General features: G+C 40.9%; 2 protein-coding genes across 18 annotated transcripts in view; both read left to right on the top strand.

The window, feature by feature from the left end:
• MGA (MAX dimerization protein MGA) overlaps positions 1 to 10,546 on the top strand; it is a 173,705-nt gene extending 163,159 nt beyond the window's left edge. For all 14 annotated transcript variants that reach the window (XM_032856766.1, XM_032856765.1, XM_032856774.1 and 11 more), the window contains 5 exons: positions 2,174 to 2,380; positions 3,696 to 3,807; positions 4,091 to 4,321; positions 5,384 to 5,560; positions 6,709 to 10,546. In XM_032856766.1, coding sequence (XP_032712657.1) covers positions 2,174 to 2,380; positions 3,696 to 3,807; positions 4,091 to 4,321; positions 5,384 to 5,560; positions 6,709 to 7,988 — 2,007 coding nt within the window. In that variant the 3' untranslated portion in view covers positions 7,989 to 10,546. The remainder of the gene's footprint in view (positions 1 to 2,173; positions 2,381 to 3,695; positions 3,808 to 4,090; positions 4,322 to 5,383; positions 5,561 to 6,708) is intronic.
• A 3,384-nt stretch (positions 10,547 to 13,930) lies between these two features.
• MAPKBP1 (mitogen-activated protein kinase binding protein 1) overlaps positions 13,931 to 25,999 on the top strand; it is a 51,670-nt gene continuing 39,601 nt past the window's right edge. For 2 of the 4 annotated variants that reach the window (XM_032856780.1, XM_032856781.1), the window contains exon 1: positions 13,931 to 15,101. In XM_032856780.1, the coding sequence (XP_032712671.1) occupies positions 14,985 to 15,101 (117 nt within the window). In that variant the 5' untranslated portion in view covers positions 13,931 to 14,984. The remainder of the gene's footprint in view (positions 15,102 to 25,999) is intronic. The other 2 variants (XM_032856779.1, XM_032856778.1) reach the window with 2 other exon arrangements.

Below are 25,999 nucleotides of genomic sequence, written 5' to 3'. Positions count from 1 at the left end.
ATTAGCTATGACTTTTCAGGGCTATTTTTGCCAGTGAGTTAATATAATTAGTTTTTTTTTTTTTCCTTCATGAAATTATACTATTGAAGTGCTTTTTTTCCTTTCTTAACTCTCTACTACTAAATAGAATTATTTTAGAAGAATTAAAATGGGTACAGAGTTGATGAAAATTGATGTGCTTATTTGAAAACTAATCCTGTACTCTAATTGTATGATGTGAAAAAAGGCTGGCATTCTTTCTTGTCTAGGCTCATTATTTTCAGTGAATAAAAAAATTATTCTCTGAATGATGGCTAGAAATTCAAGGAGCCACTAAATTATGAGCCCTCTTTGCTTTTCTTGATGTATTTGAGTGTATGATGTCATAGCACCATAATTAAGCAGGGTTCCCCCTTAGGCTAAGCGTGGAAGAGAGTTTAGTTGTTTAAACCATTTTCCACTCGTTTCTCTGTTTTTAGTTTAAGTAATATAAAACAGTGATGGATATGGGTTTGAGGTGGAGAGTGGTATTCAAGCCTTTTTAAAAACCACTGGGTGATTAGTTGGAGTTTGATCTCGTTTTGGGTGGTACATATTTACATGATTGAAATCATTTTGCATATATCACCATATTTTTTATTCATCCTAAAACATTTTTCAGATGTAAGAGTTTTCATAATACCTTATGTACACAAGCCACTGTTTGTACCCTAATTATTATGTGCAAATCATTTGTAGTGTCTTACTATAATTAAACTTGATAATTTTGTATCTTGTATCTTTTCTTTTCCCATACTATACTAATGCACAATGAGTTTGACTTTAGAAAGACAGTGATTTTATATAAGGGTTTTGGGATACTGTCAGGGTTAGATAAAGGCCTCCAGTGTCAGAAAGCAGTTAGAAACATCAGAGGGAAAAAGCACAAAACCAAGAAACTATAGAAGACAGGAAATACAATTATGACTCACTTTGTATAAGTAGTATTCACATTGTCTTGATTTAAGGTAGCCATTGTTAATGATTTTTTCAAGCTTTCATAATCTGTGAATAAAGTGTGGAAGACTGACTTGCAGTCTTAAAAAGTGTGTAAGTACAAAGAACAAATTGGGAGGTGAAAGAGGGAAGAAGAAATGGATACGAGTGCTGATGTCCTCATTTTACAGAGAGATACTGTGTTGATGAAATGGAAAATTGATGTAGAATTATATTCAGGTTGCAAAGGGATCAATAGAAGAATTAGAATTATTGACATGTCTATATTAGGAAGAATGTGAGATGTTAGAGTGGTGTGAGCTAAATCTTTTGCATAGCAGGAAGTAGATAGCATTGGAAATGGAGAAGTATAAACTGTATTACTGTTTTTTTACTTAGAATATAGATTTAAGAACCAGAAGAAGCCTCTAAAAGAATCAGGAAGTGGTTGTTTTTAAGGATCCAGGTACAAATGTAGGGAACAGTTGGTTTTCATTAAAAGCTCTTCAGATATTTATATTTAAAACCCTATGTGCATCTACTATTATTATTATTTTTTTTTTTTTAGTAAATAATTTTTAAAAAGTGAGAGTAAGAGAAAGAAGCCTAAGGCATACTGAGGGTCAAGAAAGACTTTCCTGAAGAAATGCAAAGTATGACTTTTAAATGTTAAGTTTTGGAGGATAGGATGGGAGGGATAGGTTCAGGCAACAGTTTGTAATGGCAGGGTGGTGTGAGATTGCTTAGTGCGTTTTGGAAACTTCTAGCACCTGAGAATGGTTGGAGAGAATGGTGATTTAGGAAGAGAGGCAGTTGATCCTTTACCAAATTGTAAAAGATCTTAAAGCATTTAAGAAAAAGAATTTTAAACCTGTTTTCCACAAATTAAGATTTTGTTGAAATTTTTTCATGTGATTTTTGTCATAAAAACAAGTTTTAATAATAAATTACACGGGTAAGTTCTTTTTAGATTTCCCTCTTCAAAGTCTTCCTCATTTGAGAACCACTGAAATTTGAGCTGCGAAGTGATTTATACTGTTGGTTACCAGATTTGGAGGAAGGATAGACTGATAGTAAGATGACCAACATCAAGAGGTTATTAAAATAGACAGAAAACAGTAGATATCTAGTATGTAGTATGGAACATTGCCATTCGGGATGGAGGTAGAGGGCCAGTACAAATGAGAGATAATCAGGTAGCAATCTTTTGTTTGGATAGGTTCCACCAATTCCTCTAAAACTGAAGCCTGATTACTGGAGTGAAAAACTACAAAAAGAAGCAGAAGCTTTTGCTTATTATCGCCGGACACACACTGCCAATGAGCGTCGCCGGCGTGGTGAAATGAGGGATCTCTTTGAGAAATTGAAGATCACATTGGGATTGCTTCATTCTTCCAAGGTTTCCAAAAGTCTCATTCTCACTAGGGTAAGTGTCATCTATAAATGACCCACAAATGACAATTTGACTAAGAGAATCTTCTAGACATGCTATGAGAAAGAGAATCCTCACCCTAAGAGGAGATTGAAGTAGAGCTTGTATTTAACATTTAAATATGGACTAGTGAACACCCAACAAATCTCTAAAGGGGAAAAGCCCTCGTGTTGAGTCAGAGCTGTTTGTCATCTAAAGTCAAGTTCGTAACCAGCCAAACTAACTTCAGATTAAGTCAGAAACTCTGGTTAGCTCTACTTACCACAATCTCTTTACGTTGGTGTTCTCCATAGCATTTAGGATGATTTATCACAGTGAAAAGCACAACATAAGAGCTATTTTAACATAGTTTTAACAGTTGCCTGTCATTTTATTTATTTTTAGGTTATTTATTTTAGAGAGAGAGCAAATGAGCAAGAGCAAGCAGTGGGGAGGGATAGAGGGAGAGAGTGTCTTAAGCACACTCTGTGCTGAAGCCAGAGCCTGACTTGGGGCTTGATCTCAGGACCCCGAGATCACAGCCTGACCTGAAACTAAGAGTCGAATAGGTTAACCGACTACGCCACTCAGGTGGCCTTAGAATAGTTTACCACAGTGAAAAGCACAACATAAGTGATATATAGGTAGATAGATACTTTTAATGTTTCTGATTTTTAAAATATTTTATTTATTTGTGTGTGAGTGAGAGAGAGAGAGAGAGAGAGAGGACAAGCAGGCAGAAAGAGAAGCAGGTTCACTGCTGAGCAAGGAGCCTGCCCTGGAACCATGACCTGAGCAGAAGGCAGATGCTTAACTGACTGAGCCACCCAGGTGGTCCACATAGGTGATATTTTAACAGTTTTTAAAAACAGTCGCCAGTCATTTTAAAAGGAAATCTGAAATATCTACAGTAATTTCATTTAAATTGCTTCTTAAGTAGAAGTTGGAGGAGTACAAGGCAAGCACTCAGGTCTGTCTAGAACATAATTACTGCAACCAGATTTTACTTACTAGGTGCTGATTTCAAAGTTGATTATTAAAATCTAAGCAAAGTAAAATGTTTTGTATCTCCTTGTAGTAGTAGAAACACCTATGAAACACTCAGTGATGCCCTTTGGAAATAGTCATGTTCCTTAGAAGTATAAGTATACTTATATAAATATAGCCTCTTACAGTTTAACAAAGCAATTTCTGAAGCATTAAGAATTGTTTTAAATGACATAAAGTTTTCTATAAAGTATTAGATTAAAATTTTTTCATTGAGGAAATTGTGTAGGCCTTACCTGTTTATAGGAAAGAGCAAATGTATTCACATATTTTTTGTTTTTAGGCATTCAGCGAAATTCAGGGACTAACAGATCAGGCAGACAAGTTGATAGGACAGAAAAATCTTCTGACTCGAAAACGGAATATTTTGATACGGAAAGTATCATCTCTTTCAGGTGAGATACGTGAATGATACCTGGTAAAAAGAGTATAATACAACATCTTTAGTGAGGAGAAATCCTCAGTAGACATTTCAGATACTTCTTAGTTTATGGCTTGGTTTCCAGAGCTAACATTAACCTTTTGAATGGGTGGGATGTTTCCTCTGGATTATAATCACTCTTGCCTTCCATAGTTTTGGGGAATATAGTTAAATCAACTAGATTTCAGTTGACTCTATTTCTCATTATTATATGGGGTCTTATAAAGAGTGACAATTTATTCCCTATCAACCTATAGGTAAGACAGAAGAAGTGGTCCTGAAGAAGCTGGAGTATATTTATGCAAAACAACAAGCACTAGAGGCACAAAAAAGAAAAAAGAAGATGGGATCAGATGAGTTTGATGTGTCTCCCAGAACTAGCAAACAGCAGGAAGGATCTGCATCATCTGTAGATCTTGGACAGATGTTTATAAATAACAGGAAGGGGAAACCTTTGATTCTTTCCAGGAAAAGAGAACAGGCCACAGGTAGGAGGGACATTTTTTGCCTTCCTTAATATAGGTGAATATCATTTAGTTCAGTGGAGTGAGTCATCTCTTGTCTGTAATTTTAGATTTAATTAAATGAATTAAAGGTAGGTTTTATAAAAAGAATATTAACTACATTAGATTTTAGTTTCTAGCTTTACATACTCAAGGAAATCTTAAGAAGTTACCAGTTATGGTAACATGTAAGACCTGCTTTTGATAGCAGTCATGTTATCCTAATGTTTCAATGAACATTTTTTTTAAGCTGCCATCCTTTCATACTTTATATCCAAACTCTTGATTTTCCTGCAGTTTTTGTTCCTGAGTTGAATTGTCTTGCTGAGACAAATAAATTGGAATTTTTAAAAAGTTTAATTTTGTTGAGTCAGACTCCATATTTATCCAATTGCCTATCAGTGAATTGCTATTAAGGAACAAAGTAAATTGGTTTTAAGTTACTCTTCTCTCCTATCTTGATTTTGGAAATGAGGCTATTCTGCTTTTATATTACTTGTTTATATCATTAAGAGAATAGTAACTCCTCTTTTACTCTTTGCGTTGCCCAGTGTGTGAACCAGGAAATCTAGGAAAGTACTGAGAAATACTAAAATGAGGTAGTTTTAACTTTGCTAAGAAAGAATTTTAATGATCAGTTAAGTCTAGTCCACCTCATTTCATAGATGGAAAAACAAAGTTTAAGGGCTAGAAACTTGTACTTTGTTAGAGGTGTATAAGAAAAGCAAGCCTGAGGATAGAATTATGCTTGCCTTCATCTAGATTCACTATCAGGACTGTTGGAACCATTCCAATGAAAAAGTGGTTGCATGTTGAGTTTTCCTCAACATAAGTTCTGTCCCTTAGGAGAATCAGTGTACAGGTAACCCATGATGCAGTGAAAAGTGGTTCAGGAAGTAAATTCCAAGTTGAGGGTCCCTAACCAAATTTGAAATTTACTTGCCTTTTAAGTCGAGTGCGGTTTTAGGGATATCTCCTAGACTCCTAGGTTATATTAGCGTAATTGAAGATCTTTTATCCTTAACTTATTTCTGATTTTCCTTACAGAAAATACCTCACCCTCTAACACTCCACACACCTCTGCTAACATCGTGATGACTCCGCAAGGGCAGTTGCTCACCTTGAAGGGTCCTTTATTCTCAGGACCAGTGGTAACTGTTTCTCCTGCTCTCTTGGAAGCGGATCTGAAGCCTCAAGTTGCCACCAGTGCTGTGGCTCAATCAGGTATGTTGTAAGTGTTGTCTTTTTCGGGTAGGGAGATAGAGTTACCCCTGGATTAAAACAAACAAACAAACAAACAAGCAAACAAAAAACACTAACAGCAAACAAAAGGAGTTACCCTGGTACCATTGTGACAGAGAAAGCTTTTGAATGTGTTCTGTAATGATAAAGATCTCTTATATTTGCATTTTCCTTGGAAAGAATTGACCCTCTTTTTATAACATGTTTGGCTCTATTGATTTTTTTTTTTAAACTTGGGATTGGGAACTGTTGTGATTTTTAGTTATTACTGAGTAGGAAAAACATGAAAAGATAAGAAAGTAAAAGGAAGATGAAGAGTCATTGTTTTAGGTTTTGGTGTTGATAAATATTTATTATTTTGTGTTATAATCTGAGATGGTGCACTTCTACTTTAGTAGCCTGATTCAGTTTGAGCACCACTCCCTTTTGGGGATAAGGAGTAGAATTGAAAAGGAAGTCTCAGTTTGATGATTTAGGTTCTAGGCACCTAAATTTCTATTAAGGTAAAAGGGTATCTTTACCAGTACTAGTAACTGCTAAACCCTTTCTGGAGGGGTCACCTTTTGTTTTACAGTCCTGCCTCTAGGGCTTCATTTTACCCTCAGAATAGCAGTTAATTGGGTGAACAGAATCAAGATACAAGTTTGCCTCAGGATAAAAAAATAAACTGGGGAACATTTCTATAAAACAATTAAATAAGACTTTTAAACACTGTTAAAGAATCCTTTGGTTAGATTTTACCTATTTTCTTGTTAAGCTAGGTTCATAATTTGAAGAGCTAATAATTCCTTTCATCTTCTTGATAAAAGTAAACTGGTGAGGGACACCAGGGTGGCTCAGTCATTTAAGTGTCTGCCTTCGACTCAGGTCATGATCTCAGGGTCCTCATATTGAGCCCTGCATTGCATCGGGCTCCCTGGAGCCTGCTTTTACCTCTCCCCCTGCCTGCCATTCATCCTGAGTGCGCTCTCTCTCTCTCTCAAATAATAAAATCTTTAAAAAAAAAAATTAAAAAATTAAACTGGTGAATTTTGACTACTAAATCTCTCAGAACTCTGGTCATTGGGTATGAATGAGAGAGGGATGCTTACCACTGTAGATCTAAATGAATTTTTTTTTCCCTCCCCCAGAAAATGACGACTTATTTATGATGCCAAGAATTGTAAATGTGACATCATTGGCCACAGAGGGAGGTTTGGTAGATATGGGTGGCAGCAAATATTCTCATGAAGTTCCTGATGGCAAGCCATCTGACCACCTGAAAAGTACTATCAGGAATGAAGACAACTCCTTTGAAGATTCGGGTAGAATCTCTTCCAGAAGCAACCATAGAGAAGGCAGAATGGCATTGGGCCCAACACCAGTTTTTCTGGCGAATAAAGATTCTAGTTTTCCACAGATAGTTGATGTTTCCAGTATGCAAGAAGCACAAGAGTTCTTACCCAAAAAGATTCCTGGTGAAATGAGAGGTATTCAATATAAATGGAAAGAGTGTGAATCTAGACGGGAGAAACCGAAGCCAAAGGAGTCTACGTTTCATAAATTGAAGATGAAAGATCTCAAAGACTCAAGTATAGAGATGGAACTGAGAAAGGTAGCATCTGCTATAGAGGAAGCAGCGCTGGATCCCAGTGAACTGCTAACTAACATGGAAGATGAAGATGATACTGATGAGACACTGACTTCTTTGCTCAATGAGATTGCCTTTCTTAATCAGCAGCTAAATGATGACTCTGTTAGCCTGGCTGAACTGCCCAGCTCTATGGATACCGAGTTCACAGGGGATGCTCGACGGGCTTTTATCAGTAAGCTTCCTCCTGGGAACCGAGCAACTTTCCAGGTTGGCCACTTGGGAACTGGTTTGAAAGAGTTACCTGATGTACAAGGGGAGAGTGACTCTGTCAGTCCTCTCCTCTTGCACTTGGAAGATGATGACTTTTCTGAGAATGAAAAACAACTTGTTGAACCAGCCTCTGAGCCAGATGTCCTTAAGATTGTTATTGACTCTGAGATAAAGGATTCCCTCCTTCCCCACAGGAAAGCCAGTGATGGAGGGAAGAGTACTTCTGGTGTCCCTGCAGAGCCTGAAAGTGTGTCCTCGCCTCCTGTCCTACACATGAAGGCTGGCCTAGAAAACAGCAGCACCACAGATACTTTGTGGAGGCCTATGCCAAAGTTGGCACCTCTAGGTTTAAAAGTAGCTAATCCCTCTAGTGATGCAGATGGTCAGAGTCTCAAAGTGATGCCTTGTTTGGCACCTGTAGCTGCCAAAGTTGGATCAGTTGGACACAAAATGAACTTAACAGGGAATGACCAGGAATGCCGGGAGAGCAAGGTGATGCCTACACTGGCACCTGTTGTGGCCAAATTGGGCAACTCTGGGGCCTCACCAAGTTCTGCAGGGAAATGAACTTACTTGTCCTCAGGCAGAAGCCAGGCTATGAGGGAAACCTCCTTTCTCTATAGGCATCTCTTTGTGTCATGGAACTGTGATCCTTGACTGATGCGGTGGATGGATGGTAGAGAAAGAGGGGTAGGGTGCTGACCTCGGTATTAGAAATAACTACTATGAAATTCTGATCATGTTAAAATGTGTTACCTCACTTGTGGTGCTGGGTCTCCTCATCCTCTCTAAGAAGATGTGATCCATTACTGAACACGAGGTGCCCCTCTTACCTAAGGAATTCATAACAAGACTCTAGGTCCATAGTGGTTCCTAGTTCTTCCCTCCCAGATTAAAAGCTGCTTGAGACTTTGGAGTTGCTATGGGCTGAACTGTAGTGGATAGCTGTTGTTTTAAGTGGTTTAAGTCTGAAATCCAAGGAATGTGATGCACTTGTGCAAAGGGATCCAGAAGAGATAGTTTTTAGTTGGTGTTTTAAGAGTAGTGGGAGAGAGGAGGGTACCATGGAATACCAAAGTGAAACACTTTGTGTCATTCAGCAAAATTTTCTCTTCTTTTTCCCAAGTAGCTTCCATTCCCTTATTTTTTCAATCAGAATTATAAATCCAAGCCTTCTGGTAAAGTAGGAATGCTTTTAACTTTTAATACTAAGGTGATTATTTTGAGATGTTAAGGAAAATACTAGTTCTCCCTTACTGTCTGAGTGTTGAAAAGACATTTCATAGTACCAGGGATTTCTACCTGGAATATATATTTTGGAGATAGGCATAGAGGGAGCCCTCCCCTTTTCACAAATCACATCACTCAAAAGACAGCTAAAATGAAAAGCATTCCCTGCCCAGACCAGAGACAGTGGCCAAAACAAAAAATTGTGGGGCTGGATGTTTCCCAAATCAAACCAGCCTCTTGGTGCTTGAAGGTTTCATTCATTATTACCTGCACAGGATGTAAAGAAAAGGAAAGTCACAGTAGGCACTCTTTACCAGGGAAATGAGGCAGTATTTGAATCACGAGATATATTTTTTATTATCTGCTACCATGGATTCAATGATCTGTAGAGCTTTTTCACTCATTAGCTGTCAGGGTATGAAGGACTGACAGCCTGTAAAGATAAAGATATTTATATTTTTGTATAGTTGTTTTCATAGATTTCTCAAAGGCTGAAGTTTTCAACCTAGAAGATGAGATTTGTATTGAGTATAGAAATGACGTTTCCTATCTAGTTTGTAAATAATCATGGTGCACTTGAGGGGTCTCTTGGAAACTCCTGGGGGCAAGAATCACTATTCTGAAAATGTATAGATTGGGATTTAGCTGCTGCATTTTGCCTTTCTTAAATAATTATATTTTGGAATGTAACCCCTGTTCTGTCTTCATTGACAGGATTTGCTTGTGTTGTGAAACACTAACACAAGAGCTTCCAGTGCCTGGGCTGTGCCTAGGTGATGCTGTTTCTTCTGCATCCCCCCACCCCTTGCCTTCTTTATGCCAAATCCCACTCAGCATATCTTCAGACATAGTTTGTGAGACCAGCTTTGGAATGGTTCTAGCCAGTGAATTAGTACTAACATGGTTGGTTCCCTTTCTCGTAACTCTGGTAATCAGCAGATTGAAAAAGCATGGAAAATTTCCTCCGCAAATTACAGTGAGAGCAAATTCATTGTTGGTTTTGTGCTACTTGCCTTTCTAGACCTGCTTATCAGCATTCAACCTTCCCTCTTTTAAAGGTTCTCAAAGAAGCGTAAAGTAGGTAATGAGTGCCCCTCAGCTTCTCATTATCCCTCCCACTCCTCTTCACCCAGCAGATTTCATTCAATGCCTTAGCCAAGGAGTCCAGCGCCTGTCTCCCCTGCTAATAATTGTCCTTGGAGATCTTAGTACTTTAATCCAGGTATCGCAGTTTCCCATTATTAACTTGCTTGTCTCGTCCTCACATTTCCTCCTGACTTCCCAAGGCTCTTGTTACAGCTTTTGAGGGTCAGCCAAGGAGAAGGCAAGTGAGTTGAATAATCCTCAGGAAAAGAAGGACCATTCTGCTTCTGAACACTGTTTCCTTTTTTAGAAGAAAATAGATAAACAGGTAATAATCAGTTCTTGATGGGAAGATAGTTGACATGAGAGATGTACAAAGATGGAAATGAGAGATGATTCCACTTGTTTAAGGAAGGCTGCAGATGTCTACAAACTCCCAAGATAATGGCATTTTCAAGACCTCTTAGAACTACTAAGTTGTGAGGGCTAATTTGGAGGGCTCGGTCTTTACAATAGTCCTGCAGTCTTGACAGAAATCTCAAATCTCCAAAAACTCCTACCCTTTAACCTTACCCCAGGAGAAACTGATCTATGAAAATGACATGTATGATTATGGAAGATGTAGTTGAGTGAGAGGAGTTGAGGAATTGGGAGGATAGTGAGCTCTCACCCTAACACTATAAGAAGCATGATCTCAGTAGACCAATAATTCGCCTTTTTATACATCTGTAAATAAATGGAATGTTTTTAAGAATATAATTATGTCAGATTTAGCCTTTTCTTTTATATATTAAATATATATCTTTCCTTTTCTGCTTTTGAAAAATGACTTATTTTTTTAGAAACGTAAGAACAAGTTTGGTGAGTGGAAGGCAGAATGTATAAACTTGAAATAAATCAGATATAATAATTAAAGCAGGATTTGTTGGGAGGTTTGTGCTGAGTTGGAGCAGAGAAATTTAATGCCGAGTCTGTGAGAGAGGTGCCACTGAAGTAGTTTTATCATAGGAATTCCTTGCTGTTTTCAAAGTGTCTGACATGCCGTTTGGGGGAGATTTTTGCTAATTGTAGCATGTTTTACATGGAGACTTCAAAATTTTACACAAATTGACGGCAAGTGTTTGTCTCAAGAAGTTAGAGTGAAGAAAGGCTATCCTCGTAATGTTAATGTGTGCAAGGTATACCAGTTACCTTAGAGAATAAGGAGACAGTCTGAGGGGCTAAGGACAATAAATGTTCTTGAAGCAAAGTACATGTTTACTAACTAGTATCAGGATTTACAAAAAGTTTTGTTAAAGGGGTCCTTCAGACATTGAGATGAAGATAACAGATGAAATCTGTGTAGTATGTATTATAAACTTCATGCAAATTACTTTGGGTAAATGTATAATAAATTCAGGGTTTTTCCCCCTAGAACTATGAAGGAAATACCTGGCAGGCCCTTCTGTAATAAGTTTGAAAATGTTTTGAGCACAGATGAAAAGCAGATAATCCATATATAATTTGGGGCAGTGTTTAGTAGTAGTTTTTTTTTTTTTTCCCCCTCTCTCTCTCTCTCTCTCAATTATATTGGTTAAGATCATTGAATGGGATCAGGTGAATAGAGAGGTAAATGCACTTTGAAGATGGGTCTGAAAAAACGGTGATAACCCTTGTTCCTCCCACCCAGATTAAAAAACAATGCACAGAGTAGAGTAGGCAGCACCTTTTCAGGTACTTTCATGGAGAATGATGGATAACCAAGAATCTCAATACCTTTCTTGCACATAATTGTTGATTTCAAAGAAAATGCTTGTGAGGGCATCAAATCTTCATGTTATTGTATTCTCTCTAATGAAATTTTACATGAACACGAATGGCTAGATACAGAGAAAATTAAAGCTGAGGTACACAGACTCTCACTACCATTTGGAGAAAAAGATCAGTCAAAAATAAATACATTTTCAAAACTAAGGGGAATAATTTGATATAAATTCTGAACTGAGGCATGTTTGTAGTATATTAAGTATGCTTTAACTGCTCTACAGAGGTACATAAGCATTGAGTAATGGTGTGATGGAGGCGTATGTGGAGGGTGAGAAGGCTGAACCATGGAATGAGTTGGGTATTTTGAGACAAATCTAAGCTCTACTAAATTTTTTACATCATTGCAAACTGCTGTTAGAAGAGATTATGTTAAATAGGAAAGCAGTCTTGGAAGCATTGTTTTGAGATCCATCCTGTTTCCAGCTGCAAGCATTGATCTCAGCTGTCCCACAGTGCCTTGCATGTGAAGGTGCTCAATAAATATTTGAACTGATGAGCAAATGTTTACTCCAGCCTATTAGTTTTCTAGGATCTTAGAATTGTACCTTTTTGCATGTTAAGCCTAGAGTGAATTTAAAAATCTGGTCTAATGAACATAGTGCAAAATTGTATGCATCTATTCCTAGACATCTACATTTTAGAATATGACAACCATGTATGTTTAGGACATACACAGGCAGAATAAAAAGTGAAATAGTGTATGGCTGGTGAAATACTTACATAAGGGTCAACTGCATTTGCAGGGTGGGTTGGCAATTAGTTTGGAGAAAAGGGAATAGCGCTTTTATTCACACTAGACCTAGGATTACGGTTTTCTGAGGAAATAATTCATGAAGCGTGGGAACAGCCTATAGCCTATTCCCATATTGAAAAGCTGCATGGTAATCTAGACAATAAATGGATTAAATGGTGAAGAATTAAAAATACATGGTTTTTGTTGACCTTAGACTGGAAGTACGCAGATTCTAGACTTAGAATATCTCATTACACTGTTCTCAGTTTTTCAGCCAGATCATTTTTAGACAATGAAAGGAGCTGAAAGGAGCTTGGATTTGCCTCCAGAACTTCAGATGAGAGTAATTTGGGGAACATTTTCTCTAAGGGGATAAACCAGGCTAACTTTGGACAGGAAATGACCAATGACACTTTGTAAACCTATTTGGCCACAAGTGATGTGAGAAAACCACTAGAGGACACAAAAATGTGGAGAGATTTAGGGACAACTGAGGGTGGAGGTGGTTGCTGGGGCATGTAGCACACAAGCAAGGACGGCAGGTGGCACCATTTACTAGTGTTACATTTGCTTCCTTCTCCCCCTATCCCCCACCCCCAGTAGAGATAAAATAGTGGCAAGGAATTGAAGGAACCAACTTTCCATTGAATACTCTGGCTGACCCTTGCCTCCTTCCTCAGATTTGAGAAATAAATGGAAAATCCCATTTTATGTTCCATTATGTCTGCAGTGTGTGGTGGAAGAGAAGGAAGCCTCATGCCTCTCCTAGCTATTGCCAGTTGGTTGTCTAGGAGATGACTTTCCTGATTTTTGTTTCAACTTGTGGGCTTTGCAGATCTTGTTTTTAATACATGGCTATAATACACCCAATTACATACCTCTTTTGCTAAGGCGTCATCTCCCCCAGGGGTTCAAAAGATTTGGATAGGGTGAGACAAGATACATAGCAGTGTACACTTCATCTGGGGCCCAAGTCTTTTGGCTTATGTTAACCTTTTCATAGGCCATCTTGAAGTAATGACGCCAGAGGGCTTCTAGAAAACAAACAGGCTGAGACACCAAAGAAGTAGTATGTAAAGAGTATTTCTGTGCGAGCGCTTCATTCCTCAACCCCACAATGTGCTAGAAAGTTCAAACTATACCACTAAATCTAGTGAATGCAAGCTTGACGGTGACCTCGCCAAAGTAACGATACTAGGGAAAACAGTAAATTTTGAAAGAAAACGGTAAAAGTCTGGATCAACAAAGCCCTTGTCAACTAGGTGAGAGAGTGCGGTGGGATATTGGAGCCTAAAGAAAAGAAATGCATCTCAGGAGCATTCACTTACCTCACACAGCTAAAGCTCAGTTCATGGCTATCATTTCCTGCCCCTTTTCGATCATGACCAATCAGGTAGCCCCCAGTTCAAAACACTTGTTACCGATCTAAAGAGTTAGGGGAGTCCTTTCACGTAGGTCAAAGCGCCGGGGGAGGCGGCGAGCAGAAACGATTCTAACCGCTTTAAATTCCAGCGCTTGGGGTCGATGGGCGCAGAGCCTTGGAGCTGTACCTCAACCTTGTAATCGTGAGCTAGGAGTTAGTTTAGGCTAAGGTCCCCCGGGCCTATCAAATGCCAACCGCTGCACCCTGGGGGGCGTGGTTACCGTCTTGCTGGAGAAGAGCACTTCTCTGGAGGACCGGGCCTCATAATACCATAAAAGGCTGGTTCTCTCAATTCTGAAGCCATGTTCTGGTGACCTTCCTTTAGGAGCGCTCCCCGCGACTGCACTGTGCGAAACCCTTAGTTTTCGAGTCCCATCTCTGCTTCCTAGGCCCTTTCATTGGCTCCGCCCCCATAAGCCTTACTGGTCCACTCTCAGAACGCCCTCCTGGTTACAGACCGCACCCACTCGCCTCGGCTCCGCCTCACCAGCCCGTAGCTTGGCCCAGGCGGTAGTTCGCGTTTTGAGCCGCTCGTGCCACCATAGCTGCTGCTGCCGCTGCTGCTGCGGAGCCGAAATCGCCGAGCGCGATGCCTGAGGGCGCTGTGAGCGGGGTGCCCCCCGCGCCCTGGGGCTGGTGAGGCTGAGCCCGAGCGGGGGCGCTGGCGAGTTGCTGGGGCTGCTGAGGGAGGTGAAAGAGTAGGGTCCAGGGCCCCTGCTGAGGGCGGAGAGCGAGCTCCCGAGGGTCGGGGGTGGGGGAGGGAGGCTCCCGTGGCAGAACGGGTTGCCGGGCCACTGCGAACCCCGCCGCGCTGAGTGTCCCTGCGGCCGCCAGCTCAGGTGTCCAAGCCCTGGGCGGACTCCTCGGTGGCCTCGGCGGCCTCCTTCTTTAGACACTGCAGTTGCCATGGAAACAGTTGGGAATTAACGGGGAGCAGACCAACCACAAGCCCTGCTAGGGCCAATCCCATCCCTCTGGCTGAATGCCTCTGGCAGGCGTGGGCCTGGTATTTCTTTGCAGCTCAGGCCTTTTTTCCCCCTCTTTTTCATGGGTTTGTCCTTCAGACGTAAGAAACCGCGCAGGGCTTGAAGGCAGGTGTGAGGAGCAGGGAGAGGGTAATGCCTAGAGATAAGAGCTGCAGACACGGCTAGGCAGAAGGTAAGGTGGCCTCTGCCATCTCAGGTCAGTGGGAGGGCATACTGGAAGGACCTGTGGAGTGGGAAGGCATTGCCGCTTTTGAGACAAGTTCCAAGATTGGGCCAGGATCTGTCCCCGGGGGCTCCTCATCATGATGGCTGTGGAAGGGTCAACCATTACCAGCCGAATCAAGAACCTGCTGCGATCCCCATCCATCAAATTACGCAGGAGTAAGGCAGGAAACCGGCGGGAGGATCTCAGCTCCAAGGTGAGTCCTAGTATTGGGAGGCTCCCCTTTCCAATCGTCCCGTCTTCTCTTCCATGTTCCTCTTTCGCCTTCCTCTTTTCTTGGGAGAGAGGAGAACCAAAAGTTCCTGTTGGCTCTAAAGGATCAAGTGTGCCCATCTCTGCCCCTCAAGGAAGCAATGATTTCATTTTAGGTTAAAGGAAAAAGAGGAGCAGGAGTGGGCATGCCGAGATTTCTCCATGAAAAGGAATAAGAGAAAAGCAAGCCGGGTTCACTTGTAACTTCGCTACAAACTAAGACTGTGCTTGGGGAAGCCAGTTCATAAGTGATGACTCAGCCCATTTTGGATAAAGTAGTGGGACCACATACCCTGTGAAGGGCTAAATTGTGACTAAGGTAGCTGCAGGTGTTAGTGTCATGGCTGAGGTTATGCAAGACAGTAGTAGCAGAAAGAACACCTAGTTTGAGGAATTGGCTTTCTAAGTGCTTTTGCCTGGGGTCAAAACAAATTTGTCTCTTCAAGCAGCCTAAATTAATTTAACTGGAGCCTCTTGTCTGCCTAGGAATGATAACATGCAAGGAGCCAGGTATCTGCCAGCAAAACAGTTCTCTGGGTTTATCCTTGAACATTGCCTGTCTTACTCATTCTTTGCCTAGCGCTGTTACACACACCTCCCAACCCAACACTCCAGAAGTTGCTTAGAGGCCAGTCCTTTTTCATCCCCTCACTTGTCTAGGTGTAGGTCCTTATGTTTTCTTCAACTTCGTTGAGCCCCCACAATTTTGGGATTAGAAACGTAGACCAAATTTATTTAATCCCTGAAGGAACCTAGGGCTTTGTTCCCATAGAATCAGGTTAGACTTTGTGTCATATTAGCAGCCAATAAACACAGTAGCCTTGTGCAGTACAGGATTGCTACAGGGAGAGGCATTGGAAACAGCAGCATTTTATTGCCTTGCCTATATCTCTTCAGAGGATGAGTAGGGCCAATGAGGAATAATTTAGAGTGCTCATATACAACATGGAAGGATTCCGGGAAGGCTTAGTTCAGATCTCTGTCCTTTAACAGACCCTTACTTCAATGTGATCATATGTATATTTCAGCAGAGGTCATATTGAATTGAAATTAGCCACAAGTTTTCATGGCAGTGGAGTTGGTGACCTTTCTAAGGACTCTAATAGGAATTCACTGTTCATATTCTCCAGAAGTAGGAGAATGAGCCTGGAACTTAGAAACTGACTTAGATTTGACTGTCTTCGCTCATTTACTGTGTTGGATCATTCTTAGTACTGCAAGCTCTGTTATTCTTGTCTGGTAACTTGACAATGACTACCACTATTGAAGCAATCTTCTCATATGTTTTGGCCTCTTTTTCTGACCAATAATGCTATAGGTAGTAGAAATGTGTAATGGGAGATTATTCTTCAGTGTTAATACTTACTATAATTTTGGAATGGAATTCAGAAGGTACAGTCGCCATTCTTTAAAACTTCCCATATCACTCATCATTAAAGGACTCAACAAATGTTTATTCTGTGCCTGTTATGTATGGAATCAGTGACGAATAAAACATCCTTGCCATCAAAGAGCTTGTGGCTAGTCAGATATAGAAACAAATAATTACAACTTGGTCTGTTTAATTGCTGTCCTAGAAGTAAGCATAAAGGTCTTAAGGGCAACACATGGGAGGGAACCTAAGTCAGTTTAGGGGAATTAAGAAAGACTTCACAGAGGTGGGGATGCTTGAACTGTGAGTCCTGAGACAAGAGAAGAGGAGAAGTTCTCTAGGAAAACAGTGAAAAAGAGTATCCCTCTGGCATCACCATTAAACATCCCTGTTTTCAAATAGAAATTCAGTGTTTCAGACTGCTTTAAATGCTTTGTTTGTCCTAGAGCTGAGAATGAAGGAAATACTTAGCTGAAGTTGAATGACCCTTGAGTAGTCTGACAGAGCAAGAGTGCTGGTGTCTATCTTTAGCACCCAAAAGTAGTTGCTGGTTTTGTGTGCCCAGGACCCTACAGATGCCCGACCCCCGACACTCATTGAACTCTTGACTTAAGATGATTCTAAAAGCCTATCCTGTAGTAATCCACATAGGACCTGGTGTATAAAGCTTTGTGAGCTGTTCTACTATGTGGTGGTTGTGGGTCATCATGGTAACAATCAGAAAGCTTGTGATTCACGGATAACTAATGCTGAAATAAAATTTGACGACCAAAAGACATATGCCTTTGAGGTTAGGGTGGGGGGGCAAAGAAGGAAGTGACAGAGGGCCTTTGTGCAGCTTTTACCTCAGATGGCCTGCTGCTTGGAGTCTTACTATTCCTCCTGTCTAAAGCAGCCTTTTTATCAAATTCTCCCCTTACTTTAAAAAAAAAAAAAGATTTTATTTATTTTTTGTCAGAGAGATCACAAGTAGGCAGAGAGGCAGGCAGACGCAGAGAGAGAAGTAGGCTCCCCAATGAGCAAGGAGCCCAGTGCGGGACTCGATCCCAGGACCCTGGGATCATGACCTGAGCTGAAGGCAGCCACTTAACCAACTGAACCACCCAGGCGTCCTCTCCCCTTACTTTTACATCCAATTCTATATTTACTGCAGCCACAGGACTTCTCTGAGTAGCCCCACTACCTTGGAACCAATCTCTAACTGTTCTTTTATATATGCCTTCATTTCTTAAGGCCAAGAGTCATGTTATTTATTTCTTTTACATCACACTGTTTAGTATAGTGTAAGGTGAGCAGTAAATCTTAAGTGCATAAATGAATGAAAACACTTTAATGGTGTCAGATATAGTGGGAATAAACTTGAAATTTCAGAAGAATGGGAGATGATCAGGAGGAGTTTTGTGATGTCTTTAAAGAAAAATTGAATTAGGAATATGAAAATGTTGAAAAAGAAGTAAAAATGTAGCCAGCCTCGTTAGGTATGAAGGGCACAAGTGAGAAGAGGGGGTGCATATATGCAGAAAATAGTGCTCATTAAAGACTTTTTAACTCAGGAGAGACTTAGTTAAAAATATGCTTGAAATATGGTTAAAAGCTGGAATGAGAGCCAAGTAGAAATGTCATTAAGAGTCTTGATTGAGAAATGGGTAATTGAGAGCTGGGATTTGTATTAAGCTTTCTCTAAGGGAGGGAAGTCTCTGCAGTGAGATAGAATTAGAAAAGAGTAATTTGACGTTTTAGTGCCAGATCTGCTGAGCGCTGATGAAGTGTAACTCAAAGTTATCAGTTGTAAACACCCTGCAGCTTCAGATTCTGTACAGTTGTCAGTTTTGCCTTTCAGCAGAGGCTGTGTTTTCAGCCTCAGAAATGTGTGTGCTCTGGGTAGCTAGCCCTCCCCCTCTTTTCTTAAAATTTCTGGCAGATTTTTATGTGGAGGGAGCTGGGTCATTTTTCTCTTTTAACAAAGGACAGAAATGGAATGAAGCCGAGCAGGCACGATGTAAGTTAGGGATACAAAAGGATTGCCTGTGCTGGAGAGTTGTTAGATTTTGAAAAAGTAAATGAAGAGGTTTTGAAAACCTCCTCCTCCCTAATAGCCATTTGTCCACTCTGGGTTATGTATTATTATTTCTCCAGAAACAATGGGTGAGATGACTTGTAGCTTTCTTCTAGTTCTCAGTTTTTATGGGTACGAGTTTAACGCATTCTCTCTTTCTCTCTCTCTCTCTTTCTTTCTCATTTTACCCCCAAATTTTCTCATGTCTGTTTGTATGGTGGTGCTTTGAGCCTTTTAATATGAGGCTCTAAGAAGAGTTTGTGTAGGGGATTTTCATGGAAGAGAAAAAACTGGCAATAATCTAATTTTAGCTTTTGCTCAGTGTTTGAGTCCAGGTGTTAATACTGAGACCCTTTAATCTGTTTGGTATTGGGAAAGCATATTCATTTCCAGGGCATTTATATAGGGATCATTGGCCTGAGCTGGATGTCTCTTGACTTGGGGGAGGAGTCAGGACAGCAGTGAGATAGAACACTTTTGCAGCGTTTTAAAAAAATACACATTCCTGGGCCCCATCCTAGCTATCTGGAATCAGAGGCTCTGGAGGTAGAGCTTTTTAAAATTATTTTTTAATATATTTTTTAAGAGTTTATTTATTTGTCAGAAAGATAGCGCGCACACATAAGCAGGGGCAACGGCAGGCAGTGGGAGAAGCAGGCTCCTCGCTGAGCAAGGAGCCTGATGCAGGATTCGATCCCAGGACCTGGGGCTCATGGCCTGAACCGAAGGCAGACGCTTAATCGACCGAGCCACCCAGGTTTCCCTCTTGGGGTAGGGTTTGGTAGTTGTTTCTTAAGGATTTTATTTTTTATTTATTGGACAGAGAGAGAAAGAGAGGAAGAGGGCGAAGCAGGCTCCCCACAGAGCGGTGTATAATTTAAATTCCACCAGAAGCCTGCTGCTGGATTACAAACCTGTGGCTTAAGTGCTAGGACCTGAAATCTGTTTGCTTCATACCCCAGCCCTCATTGAGGCTTCTTCTTCTTCTTTTTTTCAAAAATTATTTTACTTTATTTAGAGTTTTATTTATTTATTATAGAGATGGGGAGAGAGCATGAATGTGGGGAGGGGCAGAGGGAGAGGAGACAGAGATTCTCAAGCAGACACTTCACTGAACACAGCCGGATGTGGGGTTCAGTCCCATGACCCTGAGATCATGACCCGAGCCAAAGTCAAGGGTCGAACACTTAACCTACTAAGACACCCAGGTGCCCCCTCATTGAGGCTTCTTGAGAGTATAGAAAGCTAGCCCAGTGAGTATACTGTTCTCCTTGGGCAGTTCTTATCTCCGCTGTGTCTTTTAGACCAATTGCTCTGTAAAGTGTTATGTCAGAGATAGGTCTGAGAGAACTGCCCTTTTGTAGGGTCAGATATGAGGAACTGATAATTGCCTTACTAAGACAGATCAGCAGGAATTTCCTCTGTGGGCAGGAATAGGAAACTTTATGATAATGTCTCTGAGTCGTGGCCAGTTTTTTATGTCACCATTCCACTACCCACTTCCCTTGGCACTCATAGGAACCAAGGGTTTTTAGTGTTTAATACACCCTCTCGGGTGCCTGGGTGGCTTGGTCGGTTAAACCTCTGCCTTTGGCTCAGGTCATGATCTTGGGGTCCTGGGATTGAGCCCCGCATTGGGCTCTTTGCTCAGTGGGGAGCCTGCTTCCCCCTCTCTCTGCCTGCCTCTCTGCCTACTTGTGATCTCTCTCTCTGTCAAATAAATAAAGTCTTTTAAAAAAAATACACCCTCTCTGGTATCCCCACCTAGAAGTAGATGGCCAAGGGTAGGGGGCCCCTGTGGGCCAAAGATGTGCCCCTCACTGGCCTTTGTGAATGACCTTCAGCAACTTCTTATTGAGTTTTTTTTTTTTTTTAAGATTTTATTTATTTATTTATTTGACAGAGAGACAGAGAGATAGGGAGAGCAGGAACACAAGCAGGGGAATTAGGAAAGGGAGAAGCAGGCTTCCCGCAGGGTAGGGAGTCCAGTGTGGGGCTCGATCCCAGGACCCTGGGATCATGCCCTGAGCCGAAGGCAGACACTTAACAACTGAGTCACCCAGGCACCCCTTTATTGAGTTTTCTATCTCTGACTTATTCCTCAAGTAAGGCTCGTAAAGTGCCTTGAGCTTCTCAGAACAGGTGGTGTCCAAGGAAAAGTGTGAGGTGTTCTGGTTTTGTTCCTTTGATCTCTGCTTCATTTCTCCTTCCGGTGCCTGCAGCTGCCCTCAGCTTTCAAAGTGATTCTCACTGGAGAGAGAGGATTCCTTTCTCCCCAGCCCAGCTCCTCCTTTGCTGTCTAAAATAGCCCATCCTCTTTCAGGCTTTAAGTCGTCCTGCAAAGCCTTCCTTCATCTGCTTGGTCTCACTTATTTCAAAGTCTAACAACACTGCTGCTTTCCAAGTTTCTTTCCCCTCCCTCTGCTTGTAATTTAAGGCAAGTTTCCCCTGTTTGGTCAGTTTGAGTCACTGTCTTATTTCCTGCCCATATTTTGAATGTCTTTGGGACCATTGGTATTTCTCTGCCTTCACTCTTCCCTCTTCCATTTGTCACTTGCGTGTTTTTCATCTCTTGACTAATGAAAAAACATTGGTAGAAGTAAGCCTTCAGTCTGACTTCTGTAACCTCTCCGTCAACCTCCTGAATCTAAAGTTGGGCTTGTGGGCTGTTATCACTGCCCCTTTGTTTGGAAAACAGTCCAGAGCTTGAAATTTGGGACTCTTGTTTATTCAAACTAAGCTTCTCTGGGAACGGGGTCTGTTGCACTGTTGTTCTCCAATTATCTGTTGGTTTTACTTCATGGGCAGACTGCAGTGTTGGTTAGAAAAACAGCTACAGTGTTTGCAGTAGGATTTGTTGTATTATACATCACATTCCCATCTCTACAAGCTAAGCCTCTCTTCTGGGCTCATTGTCTAATGGGTTTTCTCTCAGTTTCCCTTTACAGTACCTCTCAGCAGAGTTGAGCAATGAGAGCTTGCCCACCTGCTTGGGTGTTTGATGAATCAGATCCACACTGTGGGTTTTACCTTAACTTCTGTTACCTCTTAAAATGAAAAGAAAGGGTAAGGGGTGGGCAAGAAATTAAGTGAGTACAACAGACAGATGGGGCGGTATAGATCTTTAGGGTTGGTATTTTTGAGTGTTCCCATTTTCCACACCTTGGTTTCCTCCCTCCCAACAGTTTCATCACCAAGTCTACGGTGCTTCTTAATTGGCTACAGCATTTTCCTCTGGTTTTGAAGGGCACTTACAGAAGAGTGAGTTCACATCACAGGATGGGTATCTCTTCTTAGATTTCTTGGGAGTAAATTCTACCCACTCTCATTTTATCCCAGAGAATGTTTATAATGCTTTTTGTTGCTTCTGTAGTCTATAAAACACTCTTTTTTTTTTTAGATTAGATTTCTAAGTTTATATACTTTATCTCTTCCTAAAACTGGAATGAAGCTAAAGAACTTTTCTCCTCCTTGCCCCTTCTTTCATAGCTGAGATTTAAATTTACTCGAAGATCTTGGAGCACTTAGTGAAACTACATGACTGATTTTTTTCTTTCTTTCCTTGTTTCTTTCTTTCTTTTTTTTTTTTCCAGTATGGTAGATTCTCTTTTGGAGGAATCCTGAGAAGGGAGTTTCTTAGGTTCTTCTGGATTTGAACATTGCTTCTCATTCATGCTGAGCACACTACAGTTTCTAACTTCCCGTCATACTTCTCAGAGGCTTTGAGATCTATATTCCTTTAGTGGTGCCCCTGGTCATTTCTCCATATGCCCAACTAACCTCGCTAAAGGTGGTGGCCCTTAAAAAACAAAACTAACTTTAAAAAAATTATGAAATACAATAACATCATATTGTATGTAATTAAAACATAGTCCCCATGTTTTTTAAAAATAATTTATTTTTAAAAAATATTTTATATATTTATTTGACAGAGAGAGCACAATTACGCAGAGTAGGCAGAGTGGCAGGCAGAGGGAGAGGGAGAAGCAGGCTCTCCCATTGAGCAGGGAACCCGGTGCAGGGCTTGATCCCAGGGCCTTGGGATCATGACCTGAGCGGAAGGCAGCTGCTTAACCGACTGAGCCACCCCGATACCTCTCTCAGATTATTTTAGAGCCATCATTTGGTAACCCTCCTTTCCCACTACATCCTTGCATTTCTTCCCACCCCCAACTCCAGATTTCCACTTCTCGCCCTGCAGTACCATTAGGAGCAGTTGTACTATTACACACAGTGGTTCTGTGGGTCCATGAATGTCAAGTTGACCGGGCACAGTTCTGTCATGTCAGATGACCATAAGCTGCAAGTAGTTGCTGCTTCTCTCTGGGGTTGGAGTGAGGTGGGGGAGTGAAGTGGAGACCAGCAGATGCTTTGCTTGTTTTGGTGTGGGGGGGACTCAAGGGCCTTGAACCAGAATGTGTAGCTCACACTCCTTATGGCTTGCTACTTCTACCTTACCCCAGACCTCTCCTTGTTTATCTCTGTGCTCTGCCTTTTTATTTCTGTGCCTCTCCCTACTCACAACTGACCTTGTCTTTGAAGCAGTGGAGAATTGCTGAGTTAAAATGCCTATTTTCTGTGGAAATAAACTGCGTCTAAAATGCCCCATGCCAGAGCTGATCTCGATGATGACAGCTGGAGTTCAAGTAACCATGAAAAAGAGCAAAAATGAGGTCATATGCTCACCTGACTCTCTTTGGTTGGGCAGGCTCCAAGGTTGCTAAGTTCCTTGAGCAAGGATCTTGCCTCCCCTGACCTCAGATTTGTATTATTTTCCTTTCTTTTGTCAAATAGGCAATGATGGTAACATTATGGGTACAAAAGCATGGGATCTTAATACATGCTTTCCTGCAGCTGCCCTGGGTCGTCTGAGGAGAGGAAGCCCCAGGCCAGGTGGATTGGGTGGAGGGCAGCCCACAGGCAGTTTGTGATCGCGGGGGAGGAGCTCAGAGCGTGCTCAGAGACTCTGACCCTTGCCACTTCTCAACTGCTGCGTTGGAGAAAAGCAAGCAGCTGCTTGTCAGAACGAAACATGCGGCAGGCAGGCTGTAGCTGCCCTCCTTGAGTTATCCTGATGCTCACTGGGCCGCTTCTGTTTGGGAAAAGGCACATATCCATGATTGTTTTCATATGACATAGTAACCTGGTGCAGACTAAACATGTCCTTTCTCCTTATGGTGTCCTTCCTTCCCCAGGCTGCTTTGATCTCTCTAGGGAGGCGTCCCCCCCCACCCCCACCCTACCCTGCCAGCAACTGTCTTCATGACTGGCCCTCATAGCAAACCCAGAACTGGCTAGTGAATAGGGTTTCTAAGAATGAATGTGCAGGCAGGTTAGTGGGGAGGGGCAAGAGGCCATGAGTGGTCTGATTAAAAAAGCAGATTCAGATTTGGGTCTACCCTGGAACTCTGAAGTTCACCCAAGCTCCTGAGTGAAGCCCCTGCTGCATTTCCTTGGGCTGTACATTGAGTGAGTCAGGCGTGTGTGTGTGTGTGTGTGTGTGTGTGTGTGTGTGAGAGAGAGAGAGAGAGAGAGAGAGAGTGAGAGGCAAGAGAGAGCTGGCTTCTCTATCCTTTGTAAAGTGAGAACACTGAGGGCTTCCTCCTTGGGCTGTCGTGAGGATTAAAGGAGAGCTAATGAATGTGAAAGCACACTGTAAGGTCTAAATAAGTTTATCGCTGTTAAGGGGTTGCTAATGTTATCAGGGTCCATAGCTTTCTAAAATATTCAGGAATTTTTTTCTCATTTGCTGGCAAGATTTTATTCGTTCAGATTTACATTTGCAAGGAGTCCCTTTTTGCAGGTTCAGACTCTTCTGTTCCAACATTTAATCATCCTCCCCGTGCAGCTTTTAGTTATCTTCAGTACCTTTTTCTTGCCAATATTGTAACTTGTATCAACAATACTGACCAAGAGGAAGGCTTAGCAAATGTTTTTTTAATACCAACTCCTGTATAATTTATTATTTCAGGGCCATGGGTATGATTTTTGGGAACTTTTGAAAAGTCAAACCCATGAACCCGGGGGGAGGGAGGAGTCCTAGTTTACCGTGTCTATTTAGAAACCACTGGAGGGACGCGCATGCTTTTTAACAGCGATAGCTTCTCTAGAGATAATTTTTCTTCTTTGGGAGCCAGTTCATTTGTATTGAAAAATAATTTGGGAAATGAATTAGTCCTAGAGCTCCCTTTCAGACTAAGACTTTAAAGACAGAGTGAAAGCGTGTTAAATTTATAACCCATTGTTTTACGTTTTCTAATTTGGACAATTTGGTGATATCAATTAGAAGAAGCATTAATATATTCACACCTTTTGATCTAGCAGTTATAATTCGGGGATCTATTCTATGCAAACGTTCACACCACATAAAAGTGTATATGACTGAATTTTATTATTATTATTATTTTTTTTTTTGGTGTTATTCGCAATAGTGAAATCTTTGGAGTAGTCTGGGTAGCCATCGATAGGGAATTGGGATAAATCCATGAAATGAAACACCTTGCACTTGCTGAAAAGAATGAGGTCAATCTATATTTACTGATGTGAAAGGGTATACAAGATATATTAAGTGACAAAAAGCAAACTGTATAATTTTTTATGTTAATGATTATATTTTTGTTAAAAGCTGTATGTTAGTATATGCATAGAAAAAAAAAGTGAGGCTATAAATACCAAACTGTTGTTAATATTGGTTACCTCAGGGAGGGCTAGTAGATTATGGCGGACATTCACTGTCTACATTTCTATATTTCTGTAATGTTGGAATTTTTTTACAATAAGTCTGTATTATTTTTGTAAGTAGAAAACAATAAAGATAAAGGTATCCAATTTAAACCTGTGTATTTCATATTTAAATCTAAAATGCTTAACTTTAAAAATCTGTATACTCACTCAAGCACAAAGTTATGCACAAATGTTGAAAAATATATATGATATATTTATATATAATATATATAAAATATATATGATATATTTATATATAATATATATAAAATATATATGATATATTTATATATAATCTTTAACTTTTAAAGATTATTTATTTATTTATTTGACAGACAGAGATCACAAGTAGGCAGAGAGGCAGGCAGAGAGAGAAGAGGAAGCAGGCTTCCTGCTGAGCAGAGAGCCTCATGCAGGGCTTGATCCCAGGACCCTGAGATCATGACCTGAGCCGAAGGCAGAGGCTTTAACCCACTGAGCCACCCAGGCATCCCAGTGCATATGCTTTCTGAAAAGATTTTTTACACAAATAATACAGAGAAACATAAAGAAAACAACTTATTCATAATTTCAACATCCAGAATAACTACTTATAGCTGTATCCATTTCTGATTATAAAGGACAGGTAATGCTCTTTTTAAATAACAGTATTGTCACTTTTATTTCAAAAGTTACCTCTGAGGAGTGCCTG

The sequence above is a fragment of the Lontra canadensis genome, unplaced genomic scaffold (genome assembly GCF_010015895.1).
Source record: "Lontra canadensis isolate GAN:19392208 unplaced genomic scaffold, GSC_riverotter_1.0 scaffold12, whole genome shotgun sequence".
Taxonomy (NCBI): domain Eukaryota; kingdom Metazoa; phylum Chordata; class Mammalia; order Carnivora; family Mustelidae; genus Lontra; species Lontra canadensis.
This window is presented reverse-complemented; position numbering and strand designations above follow the sequence as displayed.